The 15133-nt window shown below is 40.3% G+C and overlaps 1 protein-coding gene across 2 annotated transcripts; it reads right to left on the bottom strand.

The window, feature by feature from the left end:
• Positions 1-601: 601 nt before the first annotated feature.
• Positions 602-14663, bottom strand: RAP2C (RAP2C, member of RAS oncogene family). 2 transcript variants are annotated; one of them, XM_080910781.1, is made up of 4 exons: positions 14586-14663; positions 12258-13041; positions 9744-10056; positions 602-2179 (listed from the first exon to the last, which is right to left on the bottom strand). In XM_080910781.1, exons 2-3 carry the CDS (start codon positions 12528-12530, stop codon positions 9778-9780), a joined length of 552 nt encoding a protein of 183 aa, XP_080766907.1. In that variant the 5' UTR covers positions 12531-13041; positions 14586-14663; the 3' UTR covers positions 602-2179; positions 9744-9777. The 2 variants fall into 2 exon arrangements, with proteins under 2 accessions (XP_080766907.1, XP_080766906.1); XM_080910780.1 differs by lacking the exon at positions 14586-14663 and adding an exon at positions 13173-13312.
• Between the last annotated feature and the right edge of the window lie 470 nt (positions 14664-15133).

A 15133-nucleotide genomic window follows, 5' to 3' on the forward strand; every position in this document is an offset into this window, starting at 1 on the left:
TTAATATTCATTTCTTATCCTAATAAGCAACATGCAATCTATTGAGGAAGCTAAAATAACTTTTGGTCCCTTTTCTTAAAATGTGCTGGAGAAACCACCTTTAAAATCACTTTCCCCTGATTCCTGTGATCCTAAGTGAATCCAAGTGAAATTGGCTGCTGAGGTCAATGACAATGAACACTTGTGATCAAGAGGTGACAGAAGGCAGAGAAGGGAAGGACAGAGAATAGCCACAGGAAAGAAAGTATAAAAATCCATCTGCAGAAAATTGAAGCCATCATGAATTATTTGATTCCTTTAGAATTTCACAGAGCTAATAATGATGAGCCACAACCACTTAAGCTACTCGAAAGGAGTATTTGGCTTTAAAGTGCAAACTCAAATGAAGTCTTTATTTCCAGCAGCGTGTAAATAAGAACAAATGTGTCAGTTGCCTCTACCCTTATACTCTCACCACCAAACCCCAAACTTAAGAACAAGAGCTCACTTTGAGGGAATCTGATCAGGAATCAAATGCAACACGATTTAAAAAAAGGAAATCAAAGTTTAATTGTTTTCTACTCGTTAATTAATGGCCATACTGACCAATAAGTCACATGAATGTAGATATCACTTTATTTGAACACCACACACAATACAAATTTAAACTTGCCACACCCTTCCACAAACCATCACTGCATATAATAGAGCTTTTCTTGACAAAGTTATTGAGCTATTATTATAGATCAAAAGCATAGTTTTGGTTTTGTTTTATTTAGAAGCATGTTCAAATGACTAAAGCTGGGCTCCTAAAATCGAGAACTTTGGTGCAGTAGGTGAGCTGCAGTTACTAACGTCTGCAAATTAAAAGCACACAAATAAAACCAAGTAAAAACCCCAAACAGAATACTGTCAAACTTACACAGTTGAAAAATAATTGCTAGAAAAAGCACTCGTCATCATGATGTTAAAACTGAACCAAAAAATTACTCATTGTAAGTATTTTTTCTTTTACTATACCTGCGTTATTGGTAAAATGTTCAAGTATTCAGACAAAATGTGCTGATTAGGTAAACAACATGGAAGGCAATGGCTATTAGAAAGCACACTTGCAAAAATAAAACACAGCCAGCCAGAGACTTGGCGCTATTTTCCCTCCTGTTACAGATTTTTGTCTCTACTACGAACATGCTTCTTGAAAAATAACTAAAAAGCAGTTGTGATAGTGCAAGGAAACATTAACAAATATTGCTTTAAACTATTATTCAGAAAGACAGATATTAAGAACTAGAAATTGTACATGGTTTTATTTGAATTCAATTTTACATGTGCAGAAGTCTACCAGATGTCAATGACAAGCCTGCCGGGCAAAGCTGAGCTATCTCTGTTTAGGCATACAATTAGTTTACCATGGACACAATATCCCTTTTCAAAGGCATTGCTAAGTAGGTCATAACTAAGTTTAGAACTTCACAGAAAGAAAAATGTTACTGCCGCAATTCAATGCTGTAAATGAGATTAACACATGTGAAGGTCTAATGGAATCAAATACTTAACTCTTCAACTTCAAGTAAAGGCTGGACAGTCAATCCCCAATATCACCTGTAACTTTCAGAACTCCTTAATTACAAAAACCGCACTTGAAGAAAAGGGATATTTCATCCATACAGGTAAAATGTGATCTTTAGTTTCTTCTTACAACACTGCCACACGTAAACAAAGTCTCAAAGTATTAACCAACCATTTAAAGGAGAAAGATTTTACAAATAGGATGAAGCATTGGTACGAGGTAATATACAGAAGTAACCATTTGTTTAAGGCTCAATTTTTTCTCCATTATATCTTTCTTTTAAAAGGCATTGAGTAGGTAATACTGAGTTTGAGTAATAAATACAAGTTGAGAAACTGATTAACGAAATCAACTAACATATTAAAATTAACCCTTTCATATTAGCCATCAACAAGAACTTAAAAAGCTATAAAAGGACGGATTGATAAAGAACAGATTTTAAATGTATGGTAAACGTGCTAAGCATTACTGTTAAGGTCCATGGATCTTGAGGGCCAAAGACCTTATGCACTTCATTAGATGTATGGCAACATGCTGTGATAGAGACAGGTTTACCAAGGCTCAGTTCTGCAACCCAGGTTGTAAAGTTCTCCAAAGCAGCATCTGTGCAAATTTCCTCTGAGTTTTTATCTGCAAGTAAGATCAAAGACATTTCATGAAAACCTAAAAATATACAATAGAACATAAAGAAATAACCCATACAACAACAAACCCAAATGTATGCATGCATATATATATATAGATATAGATATAGATATAGATATAGATATAGATATAGATATGGATGGATAGACAGGCAGATGATAGATGGATGGATGCATGCATACTGCAGGTCACCAGTTTGTAATCATGGGCTCTCGGTAGAATTTCACTATGTTCTCCATCAGTTTAAGTAATAAAGTAATTTACTGCACAGGTCCAAAAAAGTCAACAAAAAGCATTAGTGTGATAAGGCTGACCTGGAGAGAATACACTGTGTCTCTGTTACTACTCATATTATAATACTATGACACTTCCCATTTACACATATGGGATATTTAAAACATTCATACCGATTACAATGATCTTATGATACAGAAGTTGGGGCAAATGGTGCTTCACTTTGAACTGGATCTGTTCCTATTATAACTGGAAATGGTGGTAATTTTCAGTGCTCATTATGAGTGACCTTATTGGTATATTACTTTTTCCAGAGTTTAGTTTTTTGGAAATCCAGAACTAAGAGTGCAGACACTTAAACCTGGAGTGTGACACGAAGCAGGTCACATGCCCTATGCTAATTTGCTCTTTTTTATGGGCACCCTGCCAATCACAAGAACTTCTATTATAGACTCTCGTCATTTTCCTGCCTTACAGCTGACAGATTTCTGCCCTCCATCTAAAAATGGGGGAGAAAAATCTATCATTCAGACAAACATTATGTTCTTCAGTTGTGCTGAGTCACAAATTAGCTTCTAGAGGAATGAAATCGAGTTTGTTGTTTAATATAGAAGATAAAAAATGTTATCATATAGCCAGAAACAAAATAAAAGCAATTGTGAGAGCGTGCCAAGTGAAGCCAGTGTAAGATCTCAACAAGCTCTAGGATGTCTGGAAACAAGTCATTCTAACTTCCGTTGACAGCTGCACTTCTACTAGTGCTCACAAAGCCTGAGAGTGTGTTCTTGTTAGCTGTAGCATAGCCATGATTACTTTGAAAGAATTTCCCACTCAGTATTGACATTCTGCCACCTAAACATATTAAAAAATCTTCCTCTTTAAAAACTATCATAAAAATCGTCGTCTAGTTAAAGTCTTGAATGAGTCCAGTTTCCTTATCATTAAAATAGCAAAAAAAAAAGCACTTCCCTCGCTGAGTTGCTATCTCCATTATATAAGACAGTGTGTGAACGTACTTTATAAATGAGTATATAATGTCAGTAATAACTTTCATTTCCTTACTATGTAATTGATTTTTAGACCACTAGGATCATATCATCAACTCTTTAATCTCTACACTGAGGACACTCTATACATAGGGACGTTTCAAGCTTAGAACTTGAATAGCTTTTAAACCAAAACAGTATTGATTATTTATGTCTATAATACCAAAAATTTCACTAATTCATATTAGACTTGCCCAAATTAATTTTAAATAGCATGCTATAAATTCTAATTAGCAATTTCCAAAATAAATATACAAGAGCCTAAAATTTTCAAATATGATTATAACATCCTATTGAACTTATAAAATGTGATGGCTTAATACCGTAACATAAAATTCATAAAGTACTTATATACCACAAACCAGCTTACTAGTCACATTTTATATTAAATAAAAGTTACATATCCATCACTTCCCACCCAAAAAACTCTTGAGTACCATTTGCTCTATCTACATGCCTGAAGATGGTATTCCAACAAATTCTGAATCATACTCAACAATTAATATTGAGCATACCTTTAGACAAAATAAGGGTCAGTTTTAAAGACAGCAATAAATTATAATTCTCTGTAGCAATGAATACTGAAGCAACTTATTTCATTAAGCCAAAAGGACAGTATCTCATATTAGTAATATTCAAGATAAAAGTGTAAATGTCTTTGCTCTCAGTGACAGCAAAATGTTCAGTTTATTGACACCCTCATTCATTTCAAAGAAATGCACTCCAGCATCTTTTAAGGCAGTCAGTCAGCTGAGTCACATTTTCATTCTCAGACTACACACCAAGATATGCTTGCTGCAAAGCTGGGACCTGCTGCTTTTCTGCCCTACATGTCATAAGACAAGACTGCCAGGCAGCTAATAAGTCTTAATGCTGGCTGCTTCTACTCCAAATTGCACTAAAGCGTTTTTTAAAAATATTTTTCTAATAAAATTATGAGAGTAAAAAATAGAAACAAACAATAGTTTAAACTTTCCTTCAGTAAATAAAAAAGGCTCTCCCAAGTAGAGGAAGCTGGTACACCGAAGTACCAAACACAGACCTGAAACAACAAAGATCATTATTTATGTCAGCCTGCAGAAAATGGGAGATTCTTGATTCAGGACAAAACACATCATTTCACGAGGCAGCAGAATGCCTGGGATGTTAACAAAGAGCTGTGAGGGGCTTAGCAGTTTGTAAATATCCTTTTAGCTTTAGTAGCTTTTACAATTTTAAACACAGTGGTATTCACTCCCATAGTTTTTTAAATCTCTTTAGCAAATATAGATGTGTAACCACAATTACTTTTTTCTTTTTCTTTCTAGTTTCAGACATTTGAAATTCTGGAGATTTAAGTAAGGAACATGCCTAAAAGATGAAATTCTCCTTGTATTTTTATTTGACATTTTCATATTTGAGCTAAATACTATTAGTGAAGCTCTAATGTGTGAGGGTGTAGATATTTTGTTGGCAGTGCTTCATTTCTTTACCCTAATTTGTATGAAGCTTATTAAAGTCACTGGAATAAGACTAAATCACTAAAATACTCATTCTATTCCATTAAACCCAGATAGCAAAAGATGAATCCATGTCAGACATGTCTCAAATGAAGGTAGAACCGTGCTGGAGGGGAAATAGACATGCTGAATGTATATGATGAACCCAGAGTCAAAGGGAAGAGCTTAGACATTTTTCTTATGGGCAAGAGCTAAGACTGTCAAATGTTTAACATGGCAAATTCAATTCTAACATCTCAAATACTGTCACCATGTCCAGTGGCATAGTAATAGTGTGTGGCCAACGAAGTAATTTTAATTGCTAATTTTGAATCAGACCAAGTAAAATACTGCTCCCCACAACTGTAAGTAGTACTTTCTGAAACCAATAATCCCAATACTGTGGCTAATCTAAGGCATTTGTGCATATGGTTTTGATTGGATATGTTTTCCAACAACTAACAGAACTTCCATTTTTCTTAGTTACGTTATCTTCTAAATTGTAACTCCACCAAGAAGCAATCCCATGAGGAGAACTGTTCCAGTAGTAAGGCTAGAACACTTCCTAAGTGGCAGTTCTCCAACTCCATGATGCAACTTTTGTTAATTCTACTGATGGTTCGTTCATTCTAAGCCAGAGAGGTAATGGAGTAAAACTGATCAGCTAACATACATTTCATTCTATAATAAAAGCCTAATCTTGAGTTTGGAGGAAGCAATTAAAGAGGAAAAGATACATGGAGTCTTTCTATTGAGACATGTCCACACCCAGTACGGGTCTAATTAGTCCCCCATCTACTCTGAAGTGTTAAACTGGCAACCATGTGGGGGGGTCAGAGAAGGGCTGATGAGAATCTACAGTGGTAGAAAAGGCAAGCAGCTCTGTCCATCACTCGAGGCCTGCTATAGGCCCTCAGGGTTCTCTGCTCCAAAGCACGCTTCTCCCCAGTTCAGATCCTCCTCTCCTCTCTGGCACACAAGGATAAATAGGGGACTGTCTCTCCACTTAAAGTGCATGCTCAGAAAGGCAGGAGGAAAGGCAGATGCACCTAACAGCACTGCATTTCCTGCAACAGACATCCACCCCAGTCTTCGACTCACATAGTACTGTTTAACTATGGATATGAAAACGCCAGCACTTTCTTGTACACAGTGTGAGTTAATTTTGAGGATTTTCATTGCACACTTGCTGAACTATCATGTTTAGTGAGAAAAAAACAGGAAAAAAGATTAAGAAACTGTTTTCGAACATTTGTATAAAAAAGCCTTTAAAATTCTCATCCATCCTACTCTATCTAAGAAGTAGTAAAGTAAGTCCAGCTAGAATAAAATCCCATTCATAGACAGTTTAGCCCTCTAGGATCCTTTGTTAGCATCCCGGGCATTCTGCTGCCACGTGAAATGACGTGCTAGTCTTGAATCAAGAATCTCTCCTTTTTCTTCAGGCTGACATATATAATGAACTGGGGCTGACATAAATAATGATCTTTGTTCTTTCATTTTGCTTCCTGGTGTTTGGTACTCTTATGCACCATTTACTCTACTTGGAAGAACCTGTTCCATCCATAACGTGCTGAGGAAAACATTAGAAAATTTTACAGACCTTCAGGCCATAGCAAAGGACTCCGATCTCTCTTTTGTAAATGTTTTCCTTTGTAACATTCATTAATACTGGACTGACACATAGGACTGCCTCAAGCATCATTTTTAAAAACTCTCCTTGCCAAAAGGTTAGACCCAATTAGTACACAAGGGATAATAACTTTAACAAGTATATCTTCCTTCTTTTGGGGAAATGGAACATTTAAGGGTTTTATTATGACCCATCTTCAAATTCCTTCTGTTCAGAAAAACAAAACCAAACAACTCCCTACCTTCCCTGCCTGTGTACCATACCCATGTTTCAAGGCCTAACCAAATGTTCCCAAGCTAAGTATACACACTGGTTCTTAACCAAGGTCATTCCACTCCCATGCGTGTGGGGATATCTGGCAATTTCTACAGATAATATATTTTGTCAAAAGTGGAAGATCAGAGTATAATGTCAAACCTACTGGGTAGCTGCCATGTGTGTTGCTCAACATTTGATGGTCCTAAACAGAGGACAGCCCTGCTCTGACTTTCTTCTTTTATAGTAGGTTTTTAAAGAAAACAGCCATCCTTCTCAATAACATCATACACAAACAGCACACTATCCACTGAAATAACAGACACCAGATGTAGGAGCTACTGACTTGGGGACTAAAAGGGGTAGAACACAGAGCTAGGTTTTTATGAAACTACAGCTGCCCAGTCACAGTTCAACAAAGCACTTGCTAGAAGCCACTGCTGGTCACTAAGGAAATCAGGAAGGTGGCTGGCTTTAAAGAATCTCCCACACTTCCTAATTTACAGTAAAATGACTGCCAGTGGGGGGTAAAGGGGAAGAACTGATCCTAAGAGCCAGGCTCTGAAGTAGGTGTTGGGCAACAGACTGGTGACCCAAATTAAAGAGTGTTAGGAAATATATGTGAGGAATTATCAGGAGCCATCCTCAGAAGACTAATAAATGTCTCCCTCAGTTAAACACAGCCCACGATCAGTAGCAACCATGGTCTTTCTGTCTTAAGTACTATGATTTCTAGCTTCACATCATGTCCTTTTCTAAGATGCCAGCCAAACTCTTCTCATGTGACTAGTTGAAGTTTGGTCGTCAGTTTAGATCTACAACTGACAGCCTTCAGGGATCCATGACTCACAGAGACTCACAGAGACTCACAATCCATCACATACTTGTTCAGGTGACAATGAGGAAGGAAGAGCAAAAACTCCACTAGCCCCAGGTTACAGACTCACATACCTAGGGTTAGAGAAAAACTGTATGTATATGGTGCACACTGTTCTAAAAGATCCTTCAGAAATCTGGCTAAGTTTTATTTCAGGTGCTACACCTTCAGCCTGGTGCTCAGCTTACAAGAACAGCAAGAAAATCAAATAGAAAGCTACCTGTTATACAAAATCACCCAATAAAATGTATAATTACTAGTATTAATGTTTGAGTTTAGACTATTAGTCAACAAGAAGAATGAACACAGTTGGCTTGATATATTTAATTCATTCCATGTACACATATATATCTCTGTAAGTAATGAAAAACTGAGATCATGAAAGCATACAAGAAAAAACAAACTCAAGATATCACTTATGATAAAAAGTATTTAAAGATACCTGTAGAAATGATCCAATTTCCAACAGGAGTAACAGCTGACCTTTTATGTGTATGAACTAATTTCGCTTTTACCCTCCTTTTCTATATTAGTGACAGGAAGAAACATTTTATGGGATTTGGCTAATTTGTATAAAGATGATAAAACTCAAAGTACATATATTTATGTCATCTGCTCAATTACCAGTGTGAGAGAAGCAGACCTTAATGGTAAAGATGCTATCACCATACAGAACCTGTTCAAACCTGAAGTTGGTTTGTGATTTAAAAGACAGATTATGGAATCAAGAATGTAGGACTCAATTGTCACCGACCTATCACGTAAGCCTGTTCCCATCTCAAAAACTACACCATATGGGAGACACTATCAGCAGTCTGTAAGCTAAACTACAGTCCAACACTGACTTTATAAAACAACACACTGTTCTCATCCTTCACTTTCAAAGATGACACTACCTGACAAGAGTCCTTGACTAAAAAGATAAATTAGTGAGCCTGAGTTCTTTCTCTAGGCAGCATGAATAAAGCCAGAGCCTTGGTTAGGAATCATGTCTATAATCTGAAATGCCTGTTGCCATTTGCAAAGCTGCTTCTAGACTGGAGCTCAGCCCTGGCTCAGAGGCCTCAGTTTCATGCTGATTCTGCCTTGCTGGTCTGGCATTTACTGTGGTTCTCTTAACCGTCCACAGTATTGGTTGTTTATATCATTATCTAAGGGCTATTCTCTGAGACTATTCTCTGATTACAATTCAGTTGAAAAGATCAAGACATGCATACAATTATCTCATCTTAAATGCGCAACAGCTCAAAGTTTTACATAACCTTATTTTCTCAAAAGCTCATTTAAAAACATAATATCATTTAATGTAAGGTCTGAAGGTTCCTTATTGTTCTAAATTCTATTATTTATTAAACCAGGTAGAAATAATCTCTGTGCTCAGGATGGTGTCCTCAGACACTTCATAGATGATTTAAACAGATTTTTCTCTTCATTAGGTATTCAGAAGGAAGTGAAGGTATTTTGTTATTAGCAGAGGTCACTTAAGTTCCACAAGTGAATGGTACGATGAACTTGATTAAATAATCATTCTGCTAAATCAAATACTTGTGTGATTAGAAAATTGATGGTTTCAATTATAGTGGCTCTCTTGCCCAGAATATAAAAATATTAAAAAGTACCTGAAAGTCATTCATCATCTTGTGAAATTATTTTTGAATGCTCTCCTGTGCATCTTGGACACTAAGAGTGCCAACCAGGGGAAAGATGTACTATGGTCTGAATCATCCCTCCAAATGTTATCAAGTAAGGCTAAGATGAAAAACTAGAAAGTCACTCCTTTAAAATGAAAGTCTCATCAATGGCAATACACACAATTTCTTACCTTTATTCCTCTGCTTATCTGCATATTAAAAACTTTTCTGCATTGATTTGTGATGGTTTTATGCTGTGGAATAATGTTATTTTAAAAATACAGAAATTTAAGGTAGTATCAAATGTATGAGTGCATTACCATTAACCATCTGTTTATTTTATACTTGATTCAAACCAAAAAGACTCCTTGGTCCATACAATTCCACCAACTAACCTGCTCGGTATGGCCATGTTTGAGGTTTTCTTTTTTACTGGACAACACAAGTTGTACAACACTGATCTTGCTTCTCGGGCAGGGATGAATAGTTCATTTGCCTGACGATCTCAGCAAAAAGTTCATCCACCATTGATTTACTTTTTGCTGATGTCTCCATGAAAGGACAGCCCCATTCTTGAGCCAGAGCTCTGCCTTCGGAAGACATAACCTCTCTTTCTGGTTCCAGATCCACTTTGTTTCCAACTAGGATTAGTGGAACTTTCTCGTATCTCTTCACTCTCACAATCTGATCTCTCATTGGTTTGATATCCTAGTCAAGCAATCACAAAGGGAAAGAACAAAATTAGACTTTTGCATTAGCACAGCTGACACCTTATAAAATCAGAAAAACCACTCCTTGGTGAGTGAATAAATCAAAAGTCACATCTAGAAATAAAAACAACAATCACATTTTCCCCTGAAGGCATAAGAACTAGATGGTCTGCACTTGCACTAGCTCACTGTCTGTGCTTTCTGAATCAGGAATATAAAACTTAAGTTGTAAACTAACCTTAAAGCTCCTCTAACCCCGCCCACACCTTCAGTCTTCTTTAATCAAATAATCATGTCCCCAAATATGATTAGTCCATCTAACATACAGATGTCTGGCCAGCTCCCTAAACCTGCCTAGTTGTCATCAGTCCTTGTAACACCTGTTACCCCAGCACCGGACTGCAGCATGTATGTAACTTCTAGTCATTTAGCAAGAGGGCTTAAGGGAAAGTGTTTTAAAGACCAGGAGGTGGGGGGCACCACCCACTGTTCAGAAACCCACTTTTAAGATTCATAGTCATAAATATTTCATTTTAACTGGTTACTCAGTGTTTAGCCTTGTAATAGCAAACAACTGTGCTAACAGTGAACTAGGCCCTAGAAGGCCAATGCATCTATCTGGTCTGGGTGAGAAGTCATACATATTTTCTCCCATGTTGCTTCCCTTCTGATTTGTTCTCACGTGGATGTAACTGTGGCTAATTACTAACTTCTCATTAGCATTAGGTGCTTTTCAGTACCATCAACTACTGGAGAGAATAGTTTGGATATTTTTTTTGAGTTTTGTAAATTAAAAGAGTTGCCTTTAATATAAATATGCATTTGACTAATTACAGTAAATAAAACATTCACATACACAGGCCAAATATACCAATTCAGTCTTCTCTGAATTGCTAAGCTGCTTTTCTGGGTTTCCTTCTGAAACAACAAGTTTAGCTAAGAATACCAACTTTTGCCTCAAAGGAATCAGAGACTCTGTTGAAATAATACCACAGTTCCACACTCCATACTTATGTCTACAACAGAAGAGGATACAGTGCAAATCTTATTAAACACCTTTGAAAAGACCAGGAGAGCCTGCTGACAGAAAAACAAATCTTCCAAGGATCCCTTAGAAAGAAAGTATCTGTCAAATAATACCCTTAGCACTTTCTGAGGGAAATACTTTTATGGGACTTTTGTGTGGAATGTGATTCTTCTTAAAATGTTCTTTAGAGTCCTTTGCCCAGACCTTACACTCTTTACAAAGACGTTTTTGAAGTTGTAGAAGGTGACCAGAAAATTTCATACTTTAACTTCAACTCCCAAAGAATGTGAAACTAGCACATTACTCTAAGGCACTTAAGATTTCTTAAGTAAGCAACATTAAGTGCATACCTTTAAATGCAGAAAAAAATATACCCGTTTCCTAAATCAATGGAGGTCAATATAACGGGTCAATAAAAGGTCATTTATTTTCAGGGAATAAATAGCAACAATTAGTGCATCTCTTAAAATAACATTAACTTCAGTCTGTTTCCCAGTGAAGGATGGAGTATTTTTTCTGAAGCAACTGGACCAGATCCAGGTTGGCTACCCCACTGGGATAAGAAATCTGCATGTGCTCAGCGTTCCCAGTCCCACATATTTTCTGTAAGTATAGGCTACAATGGCAGTAAGATATGGATCGACGGGAGAAAAGAAGAGTCATCCTGGCTTTCTGTTGGTTATGAATCCCAGGTACTAGTCTTTTAAGACTAGCAACTTCCCTTTTCGGCTGCATTTCCCCCAAGAAAAAATGCCAAGAAAGCATTTTGCACCACTGAGATTTAGGATTCCAGTTGAGGAACTTAGGAGCGAAGAGAGAAGGGGAGGAAGGGAAAGCAGGCACACAGGTTTTAGCTATGTGTAAGGACTTCAAACAATTCCTTCCATCGTACTCCACACTTGAGATTATCTACGAACGGTTTGGTTGAACAGGTTAATCAATACTTGTAGAAGTGAATAAGCAACTTCAGGTTGTACCGTAGGGCTAAAAATACTCAGGCTGACCTATTTCGTTTTCACTTTTCTTTTCCTTAAAAATAACTTTAAAATATTTGTCGATATCTGTTACTTTAGCACTGTCTACAGAAACAATCCAGTGCTTTCCCACACCACGCCAAACTTTCAGAAGCCAAACACACCCTTCAAAGAAATTACAAGACTTGGTTTGATTACCTGAAAAGACTGTTGATTGACCAAACTATACACCAGGATGAAACCTTGGCCGTTTTTGATGTACAGATCTCTCATGGAGGCAAACTGCTCCGTTCCTGCGGTGTCCAGGATTTCCAGTACTGACGGGGAAGAGTCCACTTCGATCTCTTTGCGGTAGAAATCTTCAATGGTGGGGTCATATTTCTCAATGAAAGTCCCGGTGACAAACTGCACAGTGAGGGCAGATTTGCCAACCCCTCCGCTCCCTAACACCACTACCTTGTATTCCCTCATGAGTCTCACCTTCACCAACTCCTACCCAAGGGGGGGAAAAATAACACCCCGCTAGCTGCGCTGCGGCAAGGCCAGGCGGAAGGTGGGCGGAAATGTGCGAACTGGGGAGGAGAGTGCGGAGAGGCGGAGGGCCCGACCGAGGACGAGGAGGAAGTTACGGGAGGGGGAGGGGAAAAGAGCCAAGTGTCGGGTGGGTGGGGATGGGATGCTGATGCCCTTCCTATAGGAACCCAAGGCGGCCCGGGGGGCGTGGGGAGGAGGGAGCGCCGGCGAGCGGCCGAGCGAGGGTGGGGAGCCGCCGCGCACCCCCACGCGGGAAGGGGCGGGGGCTTCGCGGCCGGGGGCTGCCCGCCACCCCTCCCCCGCCCTGCACACAAAGGGGCCCGGGGTCCCCGCTTCCTGCTGGCGCCGCTGCTGAGCCGGCCCGAGGCCTCGGGGCCCCGCCGCGCTCACTGCCGCCGGGGCGGGGTCTCTGGGCGCCCCCGGGTTCCCGCGGGGCTTGTCCTCCGGCCTGCAACGAGGAGGGGAGGGAGGGGAGGGGAGAGAGAAGGAGCGCGCGTTAGGAGTCGCCTGACCTCCACGCTGCCGCCCCAAGCCGCCACCTCGGCCGCCGCCTGCCGTGGAGCCGCTGCCGCCGCTTACCCTGCTGTCCACACGCTCCCAGCCGCCCGGGAGGCTCTGTCAAGCCAAGGCCATGGCCACCGGGCCGCCCGGGCCTTGCTGCTAGCGGACGGACGGGGAAGGGGCGGGGGCCGTCCGGCGGCGGCGGCGGCGGCCGCAGGGACTCCAGTTGAACCCACCTCCTTTTTTTTTTCCTCACCCACCCCCCACCCCCCACCCCCAGCATAAACCCGGAAGGGTTTCCCTGACACACTGGCTGAGGTGCCCCAATTCCCCGAGACTGGACGCGTTCACTTCCGGTGGGGAAAGTCCCACCTCTTCTTCTTCGGGGCGAGCCGGGTGGCGCTAGGGCCGCGCCCTGCCGCGCGAGCCAGGCGGCCAGGCCGGGTTACAGGTCGGGGCAGTGGCCTTGGGAAAGGGCGCTTCAGGGAAACCCACAACTCCGGTGCCCTCACGCCGGCAGCGGTTGGCCGTTTAGCTCGACCCCGGACCCGCCCAAGTCCCTCGGCTTCTAGGTGTCCGGCAGCTGCTTCTGAGGACCGGATTCCCTCCTTAGCCCGAGGCCTCCAGCCAATAATCTAGCTGCTGAGAGAACACCAAACATCCCTAGGCTGGAAGTTGCTAAGAAAATAAAACAGTTTACGAAGTTGATTCTCTTTGCTATTATTTCTTTCCACTTGATATTTTTTCCGTAGCAATGTATGCAGATGACTCTCAGAGTTGGCTTGGGCTCTTGATTTTTGAAGGTGCTGTTTAGTCACGTATGACACTGTACTTTATCAGTTGGCACATCTGCCTCACTTCCCTCAGCACAAACGAAACTCTTTTTTGAAAAGAAAATCACAAGGCTCAAAGGCATTACAAGTAGATTTTATAGTGGACTATTAATTTTTGTTCCAACTATTTCCAACTACTACACAGCAGAAATGGTAACCAATATTGAAAGGTGATTGCAAATGGTTAGGCCTGTGGAATAATTTCATTTAATCTTTTTATCATCTGCAACATGTAACGAACTGCCCACCTGGCTGTTCCACAGTGAAGCTTTGTATTAAAGGCCATCGTTCATAGCCTTGAAATTCAAAAGCAAATAATAACTCTAGTGCTAAACTAAGTTCTATTTTTAGAGAAAATTGTTACTGCTAACTTTCTATTTGTAAACTTCAAGTCAGATCCGTGGGGCCACAGGGCTGGCCAGTATGTTGGGTTTTTCACACACACCCCCCCCCCCATTTGAGCACACTCAGAAACCTGAGGGAATCTCTGGCCAGCCTAGTTAAAGTGACTCCACATTTCCTGATTTGCAAGCCCTAATGACCAAGCTGAATAAAGAGATGTATTTCCCAATTCAAGTGTTAGGCATTAGAAGATATGCGAATCTCAGAAGTGTGACATCCCACTGTACCCTGGTCAGCATTCCCCAATGTCACTTACAGTAGTCAAAGGACAGTTTAGTTCAATTTTCTCTTCGGTCTCAAGCTGGTGCAGTCTCTCCAGCGTCTCTGTCTCCAGCTAGCCTAGGTCCTGCCTGATATCCAAGGCACTGCCCTCTGCTGGAGGAGCTTTGGCCTGTGAGGTTTGAGTCTCCCCATAGGTCACTGTTCCTTCCACACGTGCTGTTGCCAGATTTGGAGCTCTGCTGCTCCTCTCCCAGTCTGGCTGTCTCCAGACTGTCTGGTGGAATCCACAGCCCTTCGATAGCCATGCTTGTAACTGAGTGTGGAAATTCCTCTTCTGATCCAGCCAGCGGTGAGCAATCAAAGCAAGACTGTGTTCTTTCACCAAACGTTCAAAGCATTTCATTTTTTGAGGCCATCTCACCTGTTGGCAACTTTAATATCTCCGCTTTGCCCTTCTTGAGGAGAAAGTTCTTTGCTTTTACGTGTTTTGAAACGTCCTCTTCCAAATGGTAGAGTCTCACTGAACCACTCAGCGCTACTGGATGGATGGATGTTGGACCCAGTCTGAAGATACTTTCAAAG

The sequence above is a fragment of the Micromys minutus genome (assembly GCF_963924665.1).
Source record: "Micromys minutus genome assembly, chromosome: X".
NCBI lineage: Eukaryota > Metazoa > Chordata > Mammalia > Rodentia > Muridae > Micromys > Micromys minutus.

Bases quoted from the DNA above. Each gene is read 5' to 3' on its own strand.
- RAP2C (XM_080910781.1), bottom strand. From the start codon at position 12,530: ATGAGGGAATACAAGGTAGTGGTGTTAGGGAGCGGAGGGGTTGGCAAA. The intron at 10,057-12,257 runs GTAATCAAACCA...TTGCTTGACTAG, and splicing joins TCAATCAACAGTCTTTTCAG to GATATCAAACCAATGAGAGA.